The sequence below is a fragment of the Ursus arctos genome, unplaced genomic scaffold (genome assembly GCF_023065955.2).
Source record: "Ursus arctos isolate Adak ecotype North America unplaced genomic scaffold, UrsArc2.0 scaffold_7, whole genome shotgun sequence".
In the NCBI taxonomy this organism is placed as follows: domain Eukaryota; kingdom Metazoa; phylum Chordata; class Mammalia; order Carnivora; family Ursidae; genus Ursus; species Ursus arctos.
The window spans coordinates 77,802,393-77,820,674 of NW_026623089.1; the positions used below are offsets into that span (position 1 = coordinate 77,802,393).

The 18,282-nt window shown below is 38.3% G+C and overlaps 1 protein-coding gene across 1 annotated transcript in view; it reads left to right on the forward strand.

The window, feature by feature from the left end:
* Window positions 1–18,282, forward strand: part of MINPP1 (multiple inositol-polyphosphate phosphatase 1) — a 43,696-nt gene that overhangs the window by 1,353 nt on the left and 24,061 nt on the right. Inside the window, exons 2-4 of the mRNA XM_026504101.4 lie at window positions 2,524–2,721; window positions 7,206–7,303; window positions 17,423–17,556. Coding sequence (XP_026359886.2) covers window positions 2,524–2,721; window positions 7,206–7,303; window positions 17,423–17,556 — 430 coding nt within the window. The remainder of the gene's footprint in view (window positions 1–2,523; window positions 2,722–7,205; window positions 7,304–17,422; window positions 17,557–18,282) is intronic.

An 18,282-nucleotide genomic window follows, 5' to 3' on the forward strand; every position in this document is an offset into this window, starting at 1 on the left:
TGGTCCTGGACCCACGTCCTGTTTTAGGAAGCAACTCTAAAACTTTCTTTACTGCTGTGCTCTTTTCCTTCTGTTTCGGTCTTATATATACTGTAGACTTACCCTCCCTGTAGCTATGGTTCATGGTCACACTCAGTACTTCATTACTTTTCCAAGATTAGAGAAATCATCTAGTGGGGCCCTTGTACTCCACAGGTGAAGGAACTGAGCCCAAGAATGTGCTTTGTTGATTGCCCTTGGTTAGTTTGAGGACCAGAGTCAGGCCTGAAATTCATGTCCCCCCTCAAAAAATGTTTAATAGTCACAGATACTAATAATAACAGACACCTCACTCCTGCTATATGGCTTTGTGCCAGGCATGCCTGACATTTATTTCTCTAAATCCTTACAAAAGCCCTCTGAGGTTGGTAGTATTTTCCCCCTACCTAACAGATGAGAAAATTGAGCCACGGAAGCACTAAACAGTCTGCCTCATTTGGTGTGGCTAGGTATGGACCCAGGAAATCCGATTTAGAGCTTGGTCTCTGAGCCTTTATAGTCTACAGCATCTGTTCGTCCTGTAATTTAGGAGTAAGGATGAAAACATACAACATGTTTGACAGAGAGATGAGCAAGTGTTAATATTTTGTTGGCCAGTTTTAAGATCAGAGATGAGGTGAGACATTGTTTAGTTTTAAACCCAAGTGAAAAATGAGAAGTAAACTGGTTTGTCCTTTTTCCAGTTGTATCTTCTCTTACTCAGTTCACCCATCTCCAAGAGATCGTTCTGTTGCTTGTGTGTCATGTTACTGCTATGTGGGTAGTTCTTTTGGCTGACTTCTTTACGCACTTGTTGAATTGTGCTTTTTAATGATTAATATAAGTGAAAATTCCCTGCAAATCTGTTAAATTAAGTGAACGTTCAAAGCAGAATATACTTCACTATGACACAGTATGTAGCATATACCAAAAAGGGGCTACTGGCCCTCCTGGGATGAGGTCTTAGAGATTGAGCCCTTTGCCTAGCTACTTCATTATACTCTGTAGACAGTTGTTTTGCCTGCTGTGTACACCTGGGCTTTCAAGGGACGCCACTGAATTAGATTTTGTGTTCTTACAGCAACAGGACAATACCTTTGTTTTTGTTTAAAGAGCAGCAGTAATGAGTTAATAGCAAGGATGGAGAATCCAGATCCACTTGGGAAATTGTGCTTTGAGGTCACAGAGAAAGAGGACAAAGGTCACTTATTTTCTGAGTCAAGATGTTTTCCGAACTATAATCCAGTAGCAGTGACATTGGCCAGGATTATCCATTTCAGGAGACCCTGAAATGGACACACGCACACATCAAAATAAATACGTTTTTTCACACCCACATCCAAAGCAAAACGCTATGACTGATTTGATTTTCTCATTTTGTATACAGCAGTAGTATTCTTGGTGTTCTTTTCATGGTAAATAATTGGATGTTTGAAATCAGTGTGTTTTGAATATGACTGAAGAAACTTAAAAGGCACTCCAGTAGTTGAGGCATGGTTGCAGATGTTTTTTAATACATATTTGCTGCCAAATTGGGGGAATAATGGAACTTAGTAATTCTAAATGGAAAGCATTGGGTAGCTTTAGTTTTAAAATAAACCGAAAGCAGGGGCGCCTGGGTGGCTCAGTCGATAAGCGTCTGCCTTCAGCTCAGGGTTTGATCAGTCCTGGGATCACTGGGATCAGTCCTGGGATCAGTCCTGCTCAGCGGGAAGCCTGTTCTTCCTCTCCCACTCCCCCTGCTTATGTTCCCTCTCTCGCTGGCTGTCTCTCTGTCAAATAAGTAAAATCTTAAATAAAATAAAAATAAAATAAAATAAAATAAAATAAACCGAAGGCAGAAGTACTAATCACCGTGGTATACAGAAGATCTGAAATGTTGATGTGTTCAGTGCTGTTGTTGGTAGATTTTGTCCAAAGCAGAGTCTTTTGTAAAGAAACGCATTGTTGGGGGAGTTAGTAGAGAACATAAAATACCCTATGTAGACTTTGGCTTAGAAGAGAAAAACAGATTTGATCTGCCGAATTAGTCTCTCAACATTGTCATTAGGAACTTTGTTAGTTTTCAGTTTGCTTTCTCAAGTTTTCTATGCCTGACAGAAACAGTGCTTACAGAACAACATTTGTGCACTCCTTAGGATTTTCATGTCTAATTATTTTTGTTTTCTTTCAGAAAATACTTATTTCAACCACCTTTTTTTCCCACTGTGTAATGCAGTAACATTTTATCTCTGATTCTCTGTTTCTTTAGTCTTTTCTAGCATATACTCTCATGAATTAGTCATTACAAATGGGAAATAGTTATGCCCTATCTTTCTTGATCCATGTGTGCTTATTTTACTCATTCCATAAATAACAGGTTTTAGTGTTCTTTTTCATACTTGGAACAAAATTTTCAATAGTCTGTATTTATGTTGATGGTGTATATATATCCATATGTGGTATATATTATACGTGTGTGTGTGTGTGTGTGTGTGTATGTGTATAATTTTTTTTGCCTTTCAGACATGGAGTGTGGACCTCCAAGGATTAATGATAAACTAATGAGGTTCTTTGATCATTGTGAGAAGTTTTTAACTGAAGTGGAAAAGAATGCTACAGCTCTTTATCATGTAGAAGCCTTCAAAACTGGACCAGAAATGCAGAACATTTTAAAAAAGGTTGCAGCTACTTTGCAAGTGCCAATCAACAATTTAAATGCAGGTAGTGTGCCCATTATCTTTCATTCGAACTCTGAAATAATGTAAATAGTTCTCAAACTGAAAATGAAAACATATGGAAGCATAAAGTAATTCCTCTTAAAGGCCCACAGTTGATTTTACATTAAGAAAATATGTTCTAAGTCAAGAAAATTGTGTGTCTGATGTTTACTGTTTTGAGATTCATATACATCTTTGAGCTTTATCTAAATGTACAAGATTCTTGCTATATTGTGGAATTCTTTTTTGAGAGCAGAAGTATATAACGCTTCAACTCTAAGCATTATTTATATAAGTTATATTTTTGGAATTATTTCTCTATAAAATGATAAAAGTGGAAAATTATGTAAAATTCTTTAGCTTTTGAAGCCGTTCAGAAGTGTGTATGTGTTAGTTTTGAGAAGGGGTATTAAAAAGTAAAAAAGCAAAGTAGTGTAGGTATTTTCTTTGAGGCTTTTAAGCCTGGAGATGCTAAAAAAAATATGAGCACTCCTGTCTGTCAAAAGGTATTGGGGTGGATGTGCTGTCTGTTGCAGTTGGTATGCAGCCTGGTACATGGAGGTGGGGGGGTAAGGGGGTGGTGAAAGGGGGCACTGTCAATAATTATGCAGGGAAAGCAGCTGGAAAGCCAGGGTGTGTGCTCGTCTACCAATAGGAAACAAAAAATACTGAGATTTTTCTCTGATTTCCAAGAATTTATAATTCATACAGCAAACGTTGACATACATACAAAGAATGTGGATTTCTTATACTGTGAATAAATTTCCAAAAGGGTAGAAGTAGGAGATGTTGGGAAAATAATAGACTAGGCTCATGGAGCCTGAATGCTTTATAAACATCAAAAAAGTGAAGATGTATTTAAAATTGAATTTTTTGGGGGGCACCTGGGTGGCTTAGTTGGTTAAGTCTCTGCCTTCAGCCCAGGTTACCATCCCAGAGTCCTGGGATCAAGCCCTGCGTCAGGCTCTGTGCTCAGCGGGGAGCGGGCTTCTCCTTCTCCCTCTGCTGCTCCCCCTGCTTGTACTCTCTCTCTCTGTCAAATAAATAAATAAAATCTTTTAAAAAATTTTTTTTAATTGAACTTTTTCTCTTTCCCCAAAGTGGCTAAACATTGTGGACACCTACAGAGGTTTAAAAATTATTTTAGTGGATAGCTCAGTTGGTAGGGCACGTGACTTTTGATCTCAAGGTTGTGAGTCCATGTTGGGTGTAGAGATAACTTAAAAATAAAATATTAAAAAAATTATTTTAGTGGGAAGTAATTTAAGCCTATAGGTAATAATAAAGGCTGATATAATGATTGAATGTTGATATACCCACAACTCAGTTTTATCAAATTTTAACATGCTGCAGTTAGTTGCTTTGAATGAATTGAGGTCCCTTGGTCCCTCTCCAGGATTTTATTCCTCCTCTTTTTTTCCCAGCGGGAGTCATTGTCATGAATTGAGCATTTTTTTTTAAAGATTTTATTTATTTATTTGTCAGAGAGAGAGTGCACGCACAAGGAGGGGGAGCAGTAGGCAGAGGGGAAAAAGCAGGCTCCTCACTGAGCAGGGAACCCTGTGCAGGACTTGATCCCAGGACCCTGGGATCATGACTTGAGCTGAAGGCAGATGCTTAACTGACTGAGCCACCGAGGTGCCCCTCAACTTTTAATTTTTTATTTAATGTGTGTAATTTTAGTCCTACATTTTAAACTTTATGTACAGAATTCCTTTATATTAACTATACCAGTATCTAGCCATTACTCGGTTAGTGGGTGGTTAGACTGTTGAAGATTTTTTAGAAAACGATTTTATTTGGGTTTTACTGATGAAGTAACTGAGAGCAACATCTTTTTGGAGGCAATATAAGCATACTGGTTAAAATCATGGGTTCTGGAATTGGACTGTTTGTATTTGAATCTTGACTCTGTTATACCGTTGGCTAACTCTGTGGTTTTTACAAGTTCATTAATATCTCTAGGCCATAGTTTCTTTCTCTTTAAAATGGGTATAGGAATTGTACCTTTCTTTGAGGATTATTGCAAGGATTCTATGAAATTAATTCATGCAAAGCATTAGCACAATGCTTGACAGAGTAACTGCTCAAAACCATTGTAGCTATTTAAATACATTTTTTTTTTAACATAGAGGGATGATGTATGTATTTTCTATAACTCATTTTTACTTAGCAGTAGATCTGTCTTACCTAGATCTGTCTCGTTCTTTTGAATTCTGTGTGATTTCATAGGAAATATGAGTCAGGTTCTGGGTCAATGATCGTTAAAAACTTACTTAACCCATCAGATTTTACCGGTGGAGGGGACTGGAGCTAATACAGTGCAAATTTTTTCTTGTAGGAAATCATTTTCCTGCTGAGGTTTTTCTTAGTTTTTCACCCTTTTAAATGATGCTTCAGTGAACAGTTTTATAGTCCGGTTTTTGCCCTTGAGAATTAATGAAGTGAATAACTTTAGGTGGAATTGTTGGGTGAAGGACAATGAATATTTTACCCTTGACATACACTTCCAAATTGTTCTCTGTAAGTATAGAAATTTATATCAACAATATATGAGAATGCTCATTTTCCCCTGTCTTATCCAATAGTGGTTGTTAATTAGTCATTTTGATTTTTGCCAATTTGATTAATGAAAAATGGTATATAGCTTTAATTTGCAATTTCTTACTCATGAAGATGAGATAAGCTTGTCTTGTGTCTGCTAACTACTTGCATTCCTTCTGGAGTTTGCCTTTTGTCCATTTCTATTAGATTATTTTTATGTTTTTCTTATTCTTAGGGACCTTTTATATGTTATGGATATATTAATTATATATCCTTCAATTTTGCTGGAGAAAGGATAAATCCTTTACTTATTGTATGTTGCTAACATTTTCTCTTAATTTGTTGCTCACTTTTTAAGTCTGTTTATGGTGCCTTTGACTGTACCTTTTACGTCTTTTATATAGCCACGGCTGTCGGTTCATCATGGCAGTTCAGTGTTGTATTTTGCCTAGGAATCCTCTCTGACCCCAAGATTGTTATTCCTTTATTTTATTTTAGTTTTTTAATGTTTAAATCTCTGATCTAGCTGAAATATTTTTGAGGTTCCGAAAGACTGGCAAGGAAGTCAGCATGGTTTTAATAGATGGGTCAGTGCTGTAACTCATCATGAGAGTTCCCACCCATTTTGCAGGTGGGAAGGTGAGACCCGAGAGGCTGGAGCCACTTGCTCAGGATGATTAGTGGCAGAGTTAGGTCTCATAGCCTGTCATCCTCTTCACTGTTTCTTGGTGAAATTTTTCTGTCAGCTCCCTTCCAGTTATCGAGTAGACCATTAGGACTGACTTTCATAGTTTCAGAACTGGAACTTTGAGTGTGAATGAGTCAGGTTCTTTCATCAAACATCCATGGTACTTAGGTGTTAGGAAAGGATTATCAACTCTTTTGTTCATACAGGCAAAGTTTTTAAATGGCTTTTACATGTGTTCTCAGTTAAATGCTCTTTTTGTGCTATATACGGCCTTAAGGAAGTTCTTTAAACTCAAACCTGGTTCCTTGGGAATGAGGAAAGACTGAAGTTAAAAGAAAGCAAAGTATAGGGCAGCCCTGCGGTGGCTTCCGTTCTCTCCTCTGTAGCATTGAGCAGCAGACGTGTGCCTGTGATAAGACAGCACGGCCACCTGTCATAGCCAGGGACTTGGTGCCCTATCCTTCTCTTCAAAACACAGGGGTGTCTAAAGGTAATATAATCAATTCATTTGCAATGTAAAAATCCCAGGTAACTTAATCTGAAATCTGCTGCCTGACTGAGCAGCTAAGTCTGAAAAATGGATGGTGTTAGCACGCTCTCTCTCTCCAGTGTGTGATTTTTCCCTCTTTCTCTCCTTGACCTTTGGTTTCCCCTTCCTTCTGACCCCCGATTTACTCTGTCCCCCTCCACCTTCTGCAGTCTTCACTCCGTTTTTGTATCCTTCTGTCTGTACCCCTTTCTAACAGTTATGACGTGAAGCGTTTGTTGTGTTGCTAAGAGAACTGTTTAGTAAATGTACTTTGTTATTACTCATTTTCAGGATGGGGACTAAGAGCTTTTGTAACTTTATCTTCCCTCCTCCAGCCCTCTAAAATGAACAAAATCAAGTTACGTTTAGCAAGTTCTTGGGTTAAACTCTGTTGGATTTGGTAGGCAAACGTACTCTTAACAAACACATTACTTTTAAAACCAGGAAAATGGTAACTTTTAGTTACCAGTGAAATGTCTTAGTTTCATTGGACTGGAATTTCTGCCTCCTCATGGTTTCCTCCTGACAGCTCCAGTTCCGCATGTTTCGATCGTACAGAGTAGGTCTTAACTCTGATAATCAGGAAAAAGCCGAATCATCTTTTCTCTGTGCTGAACCTACGCAGGTCCTTGGACCTTACTGCACGTGGCATTCTGTTAATATTCAGCCTTTGGAAGATTACAGAGAACAGTGACTCACAAATTTTACCTTTCTTTTTTCCCCCCAGATTTAATTCAGGTAGCTTTTTTTACCTGTTCATTTGACCTGGCAATTAAAGGTGTTAAATCTCCTTGGTGTGATGTTTTTGACATAGATGATGCAAAGGTAAGTATTACTTTTGGAGTTTCTTTGTGTTTTTTGGGGTTTTTTTTGTTGTTGTTTTTTGGCATGATTTTTCTCGTTGTTGTTACTTGACTCAGCTTTTCAAAAAACAAGCAGAGCAGGGAACACGAACTGTCTTTGACTAACTCATAATATTCCTTGCATAGGGGATGAATTGTTTACATGGGGTCTACATACTTAGAGTTTGGGTTCAGAAAACTTTGGAAAAAATTATTCCATGATTAGATTTCTAGGTCTACCCAGGTAAAACCCTGTTTTACCCATCAGCAGATTTTATTGCTGGAAAGGATTGTAGAGCTATTAAAATCCAAATTCTTTTTATAGGAAGCCAAAGCTCAGAGAGGATGAATGGTTTTTCAGATACCTAACTTTTTTTTTTTTTTAATAGTTTCTGTGATAAATTGAGCTCCATGTTCCACCTGGTGATGGCAGTAAGTCCTCCCCAGTTTCTCTCTTCCTGCTTAATATTTCCTTTCTTTCCTCTTCATTCATATTGCTTCTTCCTGCTGACTTTAAGGGAGGCAAATTCTGGTCATTCCTGGGTTGTTGGGAGCCAGAGAGATAAGGTAGGAGAGTGTTAATTGTTTTCGTGAGCACTGAGGATAGCCACGTTGGATAGAATTCTGGTGTCTATATGGATCGTTCAGGAAAGTGGACTTTGAAACTTCAGTCATCTCTTGCATACATAGAAAACATTCAGTATGCCATGTGAAAATCAATTATTAACTTCAAAACTTAACATCAGATTTTGAAAAGAACTGTACTGTTTGCCAGATACCAGCAGGCTTTTAAGCTGAGAACTAATATACATTTAAGGATAAACAAGTGCTTTATTTTGTTACTCAAAGACTGGAGTGGCTACAGCCAGATTAAAGGTGGTTTTATGTGTTCCCGGGCTCATGTGGTAATGGGGCTTAGCCCGGTGAGTTGGAAGCAGCAGAGAGGACCCTCAGTGGATGACTGCTCTTAGACACTGAGCACCGATGGTAATGGGTGTGTTCTGTTTCCTCTCTCTCTGCTCCTCTCCTCTAACTGTCCAAAACTCATCTCTTAGAAGCTTCCTGACCATAAAATTAATAATTATGCCAGTATGGGTATAAACTGAAACTTATGGTCACCATTCACATGGGTCAAAATACTCACCCCTTTTCTCCCTACCCAGATTGCTCTAGGGAAAAAAGTTGATAAACAGAAGTAACTTCGAGTACTATGTAAATGATTGATGGGTGTTGGCCAAGGGAAATTCACCTCTTAGCAGAAGAACAACTTCATTTGCCCAGGTTACTGCGGTTGGTGGGAGGTTTGGCACGTCCTCACCTGACCCCTGTTCTCTGCTCTGCTCCTGTTGTAAGGAGTTGTATCCCTGTGGTCTCTTCCAAGTACCCGTGGCTTCTGGTTTAAGTACAAACTGGTTTCCCTGTGGAGAGGATGCACATCTCACATCGTAGCCAGCCTCCACCTGTTCGTCCTCTGGACACCTGCTGCTTTCCCTCCCTTTTCCTTATTTGAATCCTTCTCCTTTGAAACATTTTACTCTTGCTTTTTGTGCATCTGTCTCTTCCGGCAGGTAATTTAACATAATCCAAAAACCCTGGAAGTCATGATCTGGGTTCAAGTCGCACTTATGCTTCCTGTGCCTTGATTCCTATATCTGTTAAAAGATGGAACCGTATTGAGTTACTCAGGTACACGCCCTATAATTCTAAGATTCTGTAGGGGTTGACCCCCCCCCCCCTTTTTAGGATTAGCCTTTTGTCTCTTTTTTGCTTGTGAAGAGTTTCTCTCTTTTTTCCCTGCAACTTATTTTGAAAAATTTCAAACTGATACAAATTGTAAGAACGATACAATAAACATTCACATTCTTCACCTATATTCACCAGTTGTTAACCTTTCTTTGCTGCATTTGTTTTTCTCCACATACAGGAGTTTCCTATTGCTGCGATAATGAATTACCACAGACTTAGTGGTCTGGAACAATACAAATTTATTGTCTTACAGTTCTGGAAGTCAGACATTCAAAATGAATCTTACAGCACAAAAATCAAGATGCAAGTAGTTATTCTTTGTGGAGCTCAAGAGGAAAATCTGTTCCTTGCCTTTTCTAGTCTCTAGAAGCCATCTGCATTTTTTTTAAATCACTCTGACCTCTGCTTCTATGGTTAATCTCCTACTCTGACTGTCCTTCCTAACTACTCCTTATAAGGATTTTTGTGATTATGTTGGCACATGTAGGTAGCCCAGAATAATTTTCTCATTTTAAGATCCTTAATCACACCTGCAAATTCCCTTTTATCGTGTAAGAGAACACAGTCGTAGGTTCTAGGGATCAGGATGTACATCTTTGGGAGGCATTTGTTCTGTCTACCACATATATATAATCTTTTTTCTTTGCAGACATCAAAGCACTTCACCCTTAAATACTTGGGTATGTACCAAAAAAACAAGAACATTCTGCGACATAGACAAAATATAATTTTTTACATATATATGTAATAGTGCAGTATTACCTAGTATATAGCTAATACTGAAGTTTTTGCATTTGTCTTAATAAGGTTCTATATTTAGAGCTTTTTTTTTCTTTAAATTCAGGGTCTAATGAAGGATCACTCATTGCATTTACTTGTCATGTCTTTTTAGTTTCCTTTAATCTAGAGAAGTACTCCAGCCTTTTGTCTTTTATACATTGGCGTTTTGCAGGTGTCTAGGCCTTTTTTTTTTTTTTCAGAATGCCTTTGTGTCCGATTTTCAACTTTTGATCAAATTAAGGTTTAAGCATTTTTGACAAGAGTACGTGTAAGTGATGTATCCTCAGTGCATGTCTTTTTGTCACATTGTTGATGGTGACATGTTTGGTCATGTGATTAAAGTGATGGCCAGCAGATTTCTCCCTTGTGGAGGTACTTTGTTACCTTTGTAAATAAAGAACTTCTTTCTTTAATCGACCGTGATCTGAAAATTTGAAATACATCTTTATTAAATTAATTGAATAAGAACTTCCTTTTTATATATTAAAAGCAAATAAGCTTCATCATTAAAAAATTCAAAATTCTCTTTTGATTTATGTTTCCTGTGATTATTTTCTCTTTAAATGATTTGATAGAAAATAATTTATCTATCTCTGCTTAGAACTTTTCACTGTGAAATAGGTTTATATAGTGAAGTATTTACAGATGAAATAAAGTGATGTCTGGGATTTGCTTCAGAATAATCCAATGGTGATGGTGGGATATAACTAAAACAGGATTGGCAAAATGTTGATTATTATTGAAGTTGGATGATGGGTACACAGGGGTTCATTATGTTACTGTTCACTATTTTTCACATTTGAAATTGTTTATTAAAATATTTTTAAGAATTGAAAGAGAAGAGACATTTATGAAATTCTGAGAATCACAGAGATTATTAGATATCCAGAACCTTGTGAAATGCTGGACCATGTGTGCCTTCATTCAACAAATATTGTTTGGGTGCCTGCTCTGTGCTAGGTAGGCACTTGGTTGGAATGGAAGATTCTAACATAACATAGGCATGGTCCTCTTTAAAGAGTGAAAGATACAAACCATTGTAAGTCAATGGGATGGCTATAATAGAGATATATATAAGGTATAGGGATACATAAAGGAGAAAGTTGATTTAATGGCAGTCAATCTTTAAAAAAGAAATGACATATGAACTAGGTACTTTTAAGTGGAATAGCTTTTTGCAGCTTTGTATATATCTTTGTATATACCCTGTAATGAGGATACCTTGATTTTCTATCTCTTCTGGAATCAGTTTTGGTATTAATATTTTCTTATAAAAATCATTCCAGTTTCAGGCACCTGGGTGACTCAGTGGGTTAGGAGTTCAACACTTGGTTTCAGCTCACTTCATCATCTCAGGGTCGTGAGATCAAGCACTGCTTGGGGCTCTGAGCTGGGCTTGGAGCTTGCTTAAGATTCTGTCGCCCTTCCCCTCTGCCCCTCTCCCCCCAGTTGCTTGTGTGCTTGCATTCTCTTTCTCTCTAAAAAAATCATCCAAGTTTTCAGATTTATCTGTAGAGTTTGGCAAATTTATCTCTTAGTGTTTTTTAAGGTTTATTTATTTATTTTAGAGCTCGCTGGGGGAAGAGGGAGAGGAGAATCTCAGGGCTCGATCCCAGGACCCTGAGATCATGACCTGGGCCCAAATCAGGAGTTGGACACTTAACCAACTGAGCCACCCAGGCACCCCTATCTTGCTGTTGTTTTAAACAAAATATTTCCCCTCTGTATCTGAGATTATTTCCCCACTATTATTACTTGTGTATTTGTATTTTCATAGTTTCCTTCATTACACTAATTTAGTCTTTACTGATTTTTGATTTTTTTTACAAGTAATGGTTTACCTTTATATATTTTTTAGTTTTATATAATGAAATCACCCACCTTTTTCTGATATCTAGTTTTTATTCAATATTATGTTTTTATTCTAAGATTTTGTTTATTCATTTGAGAGAAGAGAGAGAAAATATGCACAAGCAGAGGGAGAGGGAGAAGCAGACTCTCACTGAGCAGGGACCCTGACCCAGGGCTGGATCCCAGGACCCTGAGATCATGACCTGAGCTGAAGGCAGGTGCTTCACCGACTAAGCCACCCAGGCGCCCCTATTCAACATTATGTTTTTAAGATTTACCTATGATGCTGCTAGAGTTCACTTGTTTTCATTGCTATATAGTATTCCATTATATGAATTATCACGGGTTTTTTTCCCCCAACCCATTATCTTGTTGGTAGACATTTGGGCTGTTTCCAGTTTGGGGCTATTTAAGAACATTATCGTGTGGGTCTGTCGGGGCATATACAGACAGATTTCTTTTTTTTTTTTTTAAGATTTTATTTTTATTTATTTGAAGAGATAGAGACAGCCAGAGAGAGAGGGAACACAGGCAGGGGGAGTGGGAGAGGAAGAAGCAGGCTCCCAGCAGAGGAGCCCGATGTGGGGCTCGATCCCATAATGCCAGGATCACGCCCTGAGCCGAAGGCAGATGCTTAATGAGTGCGCCACCCAGGCGCCCCTACAGACAGATTTCTGAAGGTCTGTGGTAGAATTGCTGGATCACAATTCTTGTAGAACTTCAGATTTACTAGATAATAATGCCAATTGTTTTCAGCGTTGTCCTAGCTTATGTTTCTGTCTTCTTTTCATATCTTTTTTTTTTTTTCTGCTTTTGACTTTATATTCTTAAGTCTTTGGAATTCACGGTAGTATGGTTCATTTACTCAGCAGTTTTCATCCGGCTGACTGTTTTAGGTATACAGCAGTTTTCTTTTTCATTTGCATGTTTGTATAGATGCTCTGCTGGTCCCCCTTTTTAGTTATTACTCATCTTTGCAGTGAGTTCTGCTGTAACTCCTTCCTACCCGGCCAGTGGGGATGAGTGGCCATTCAGAGATGAGTAGTGTTCCTTCCAGTTTAGAGTTGTTCTCCTCTGAGATCCTTGGCAGGTGCTTCCTGCCCCCACGGAACACCAGTCTGCCTCCTGGTTGTGTATTACATACTGTTCAGGGGGGCTCCCCGCAGGCTTCATTCTGATGGTCTCATGGTTTCAAGCAAAGAGCTGTTGATTGTGCTCCTCCAAGGGTCCCCCATGCTTTGAGGATCTGTCTTCCGCTGGTTTTGTTTGATTTTCCCTGCACTTGGCAGTCCTCCCTTGTTTATGGTTGTGGTCAGGGGGATAAAGGTCTCCCAGTCTCTTTGATGAAGGCATTTATTTGCCTTTCTCTTTTTCATTCATTTTTTTAGGGGGATTTTGAGAGAACAGAGACGATGTATCCTGATTCCATCATATTAAAACCTGACGTTTTGTTTTTATTTTCTAACGAAGAACATTTGTAATGCTTTGTCATAAAATGTGGTGTTTGGCATAGTCTCATAGGTACTGATGCAGTTTTTGAATGTTCGTGTGTTGGTGTTGGTGGGGTGAGGTCTGGAACCGAGGCCAAGAAAGAATTCTTGAGACGTCTTTGGTGCAGAAGTGGTTTTATTAAAGCACAGGGACAGGACTGATGGGCAGAAAGAGCTGGTGCCCCGGGGTTGTGAGGAGCAACTGATTGTATACTTTGGGGTGGGGGGAGGTAAAGATAAAGGACGTTTCAGAGGGATTTTCATCTGCTAAAGAAGACTCACGGGATATTGGAGGCCTTGCTGTTGTCTGATGGAGGCTGCTATTGCCTCTAGCAAGGTATTAACGTGAAGACAGTTGGGAGCCTTCCGGAGGAATGTAGTATGCTGCCTTCCTCTGCCTTCCTCATTTGTCAGTGGACTGCAGGTTATAAGGACATTTAATTTTAACGGTATTTCCTTCTGCCTTTGTTTCTCACATCAGTTATCGTTACCAATTAAGGAAATTTATTTCTTGCTTTCTAAAACCTTCTATTGTTTATTGTTTCTAAAATCAGGAATGTGTGCTGAATTTTTGTTATCCAGGCAGATGATTGTGGTTTTTTTCTTCTTTAACCTTCTAACATAGTAAATTGTGTTAGTCATTTTCTAGTATTGAATTATCCTTGCATTCCTTCTTTCTTAAGATAAATTCTCTTACAGACTGCTTTTTCTCCAAGTTAGAACTCACATTTTTTGTTTTTCATGTATTTCTAGCAATTTTTCGTTAACTACTGGATGTTGTGAATATATGTTGTCGAATGTCTTAAATTTTGTTGTCTTCCTTTAAAGAGTTTTGAATTTTGTTTTATTTTCTAGTTAGGTTACTTGTGGGTCAGCTTGATCCTTATGAGGTTTATTTCTGAGTTTCATACTCTGGATCTGACCTACAAAACTCGAAACACCTTTTTTGTAAACATGCCTTTACTGTTAAATTTACCCTTCTGGGGGTCTGTATTGGACGTCTGGGTGTGCACTGAAATTCTCCTACTTAGACTGCTTGGAACTTGACTGTATCCCAGCCTTGTGATAGCTCTGGAATTCAGCTTATAACTCCCATAGCATTGAGCAGCAGAATCAAGAGGACCCCCAGATTTCTGGAGCGGTTTTTTTGTGTAGCTTCCTCCTTTCTCATACTCTGCCCTACTAATTCCAGCCCCTTGACACTCTGCGTTCTTGACTCAGCAGGACTGCAGGATTCTGCCTGACATCCCTTCCCACTGCCCCCCCCCCCCCCCACAGCTGCAGGCCACAGTTTCAAAGTGCCTCCAGGCAGAAACTTGGGCAATCGTAGGGTTGACTTTGTTTTCTCTCCTCTCCCTGATCACAGTTCAGTGCTCATTACTCAAGGATGGAAAACATTTATTTTCCAAAATTTTCCCTTTTCCTCCTTGTTTATGTCCGGAGGGCATGCCTGGTATCAGTTACTCCATCATGGCAGATGGTACATTCTTTCAGTAGAAAGCTGAATTTTTTTTGGTAATGCTTTATTTTACATTCATTAAATCATGTTTATAGTGAGGTTGGTTTATGGCAGGGGCTCTCATCTGTGAACGGTCCTCTTCCTGGCCTGGCCCTAGTCCTTTTCCTGGGTGGGGGTTAGAACGCAAGGGGGAATTTTTGTGTGCACCAGTGACTAGGAATTGCAATGCAGTGGGCTAGAGTTTTCCTCGCCCTTCTCCTCTCTGCTTGCTTTGTTCAGTTTTGGGTACAGGCTTCCATTATCCTCCTAAAATGAGTTACGAAGCTTTCTGATGTAGGAAAAAACATCAGGGTTTGAAGCTGACTGCCAAGAAAGAAGACGTCTTTGGTGCAAAAAAGGTGGTTTTATTAAAGCACGAGGACAGGACCCGGAGGCAGAAAAGAGCTGCACCGGGGTCATGAGGAGTGGCCCATTATATACTTTGAAGTTGGAGGGAGTTAGGGCGAGCATTAGTCTCCAAGGAATTTTGGAAGCAAGGTTTCGAGGACCTTGAGGGGAGCTAGCTGTTGTTGGGAAAAGGTCATTTATTACCGTCTGATAAAACCTTAGTCATAAGACCCTTCAGATGTATATCGGTGGGCCATATGCTTGCGGGGGTGATTGCCAACATGTATCTTGGGGGGTTAGAGATACAGGAAATTTCCAAAGGAATTTTTATGTGTTTAAGTAGACTTACAGGATCTTGGTTGGGGGTGGGGGTGGGAGTTCAAGCTAGGGTTGCCTTTTGCCCTTAACAATATGTCAGCCTCCAGGCAGTTGAGTCCCTAGGGGAATGTCACTCTGCCTGTTTCAAGGACTTGTCAGTCGGCTGTAGGTAGTAAAAGAAATGTAATCATTTTTCTCCTGCCTTTGTTTCCCACATCACTTTCCATCCTTCCCTGTACCCTGGAATAATTTAATTATTAGAAACTAACTCTTCTTGAAGGTTTGGTAGAACTCCTACTTAAAACCAAATATGCCTGGTCACTCTCAGGTAGACCTTTGTCTCTAGTTATTTTGTATAGTCAGATTTTTCTGTGTCAGTTTGCGTAATTTATATTTTCCTAGAAAAACTGCTTATTTCATTTACATTTTCAGATCCTTTTGAGATGAAGTTTCAATAGTGTGCATGTATGATTTTTAAAAAATCTGCAGACATATCTCCTTTAGTTCATTTCTGATACTGTTTTCTTGAATGGATTTGGCAGAACTTTAATTCTTTTAATTTAAATTCTTTCATTTAAAAAAAATGTTTACTTTGTCCCTTTTGCTAACTTCTTGATTTAGTTGCCTCTTTAATGTATGTTTTGTTTTGCTTTTGGTATATGGCAATGGCTTACCCTTGTAGACTTATTATGGCTTGCCCTCAGTTTCTCTAGGGGCTTTTTCGGGGAAGAATAACTCATAATTACGGCAGTCTTCTCTTGTACCTGTTTTTATTTTTATTTTTATGTAAGCTCTACACCCAACGTGGGGCTTGAACTCTAACCCCCTACCCCAAGATCAAGTCACGTGCTCTACCAACTGACTGAGCCAGCCAGGCGCCCCATTTGTACCTTTTTCCATTGCATGTTTTAGTCCCCTAGTTTTAGTATTTATCTGATCAAATGATACATGAGTACAAAGTTTAACATTGAAAGAAAGTCTACCTTAATCACCAATTCCAATTCAAGACCTCCCTCTCCACAGAGACCAGTCCCTCCTGTAAGTTTGCTGTGTACCTTTTAACCCTTTTCTGTGCTATTTATAATCTATATCATCTTTAAACAATAAACAGTATAGTGTGTGTTTGTAGCTATACATGTCTTGGTAATAAATGGTATTATACTGTATTTATTATTCTTAACCTGCCCTTCTCATTCGGTATGTCTTGAAGAGATCTTTCTGCATCAGTACACGTAGATCTACAATATAGAAGTTTTACGTAACTGCCTAGTATTCCATAGCATGTGTATACCACCGTTTAGGCAATCATCTACCTGTTAATGAAATTTCAGTATTTCCAGGAATCTCCTTTTCCTGCTCTATAAGCAGTGCTGCTGTAAGACATTCTTATACATTCTGTCTTGTGTTCATCTGTGGCTATGACTTCATAGGAAATGGAATTAAATGGGCCATAGAAATGTGTGCTTTTATGGATTTTGCCAATTTGCCCTTTAGAACATCTATACCAATATGCATTCCTTTTCTCTATCCTTGGTCTACTTTTATTATTGTTTTTGTAAAACTGATACATGAACCAAAGTAAATTGTTTCCTGTCTGGTTTCTAGCTTCATAAAATTCTCACAGTTCCTGATCCATTGTTTGCATCTTTCTATGCTATAATGAATATTCTTCTATTTGTATCTTTTTTTCTGCACATATTTTTGCTATCACTTGAATATAATTTTCGCAGAAAGGGGAAGTGAGTGCGTGTCTTTAGCCCTCTGTCCTGAGCTGTCATGGATGCTGGATTATTGGCCATGAGCGCGACGAACTTGCTCTTGCATGCCAGCCTCCACATTCCCACGGTTCATATTTGTTTCATCATAAATCTCTACGTGGCCTGGACTTTTGGGGCAACTCTTAAAAGCTTGAAATGGCAAATATAAACTCAATAAATGCTAAGATTCTACTATACTTTGTGTAGAATGGTAATTAAACAGTGTAACCTTTTCTGAGTATCATTATTAAATCTGGGAATCTGTTAACATTAAAAAATGTCATAGTAATGATTTTTGAAATTTTTATTTTTAGGTATTAGAATATTTAAATGATCTGAAACAATATTGGAAAAGAGGATATGGGTATACTATTAATAGTCGGTCCAGCTGCACCCTGTTTCAGGATATCTTCCAGCACTTGGACAAAGCAATTGAACAGAAACAGAGGTAAAAACTTAAAAAAAGATTTTTTTTGGTGTGTATTGTCTTGAGTGTCCAATTAAGCTTCTGGAAAATGTTTTATAATGTATGGATTTCAAAAAATAGGTTTTCCTTGTGTTTTTAAAAAATATTTTAATATAATATTTAGGCTTATGAAAAAATTAGATGACATAATGTGAATTATAAGACATTTAAACCCTTCTTCGTTCAACCCAAGAACTAGAGCATTAGTAATGTTTGCGCGTGCAGTGGTTCCCTTTTCCTGCCACCTCTTGCCCCCTTTACTCCTTAACCCCTGCGACTGCTACTCTCAGGTTGGTGGATAGCATTGCTTTTGCCTCTTTAAAAATAGTTTTTATTGTAAGTGTATGTGTGCAAACAATATGTGTAGTTTTGCTCAGTCATATGCTCATTGTCTTCTGGGACTTGTTTTTTTTTTTTCCTTCAGCATTACATTTATAATTTTCATCATGTTACATATACTATAAAGTCAAAAAAGAAACATTTTTACTATAGTATAGTATTCGGTAATGTATGGTATTCAGTAAAGAAGTACCACAGTTTATAGCATCTTTTCTTGTTGGTGGACATTTGGGTAATTTCTGTTTTTGCTCTTATAACTAGTGTAATTGTACCTGACTTCTGGTAGGAGTTGCAAAATGTTTTTATTTTGAACGAGAGTTTCTCATGGAAAAGCCTTTGTTAACATTCATACTTTTCAGGGTTTGTTAA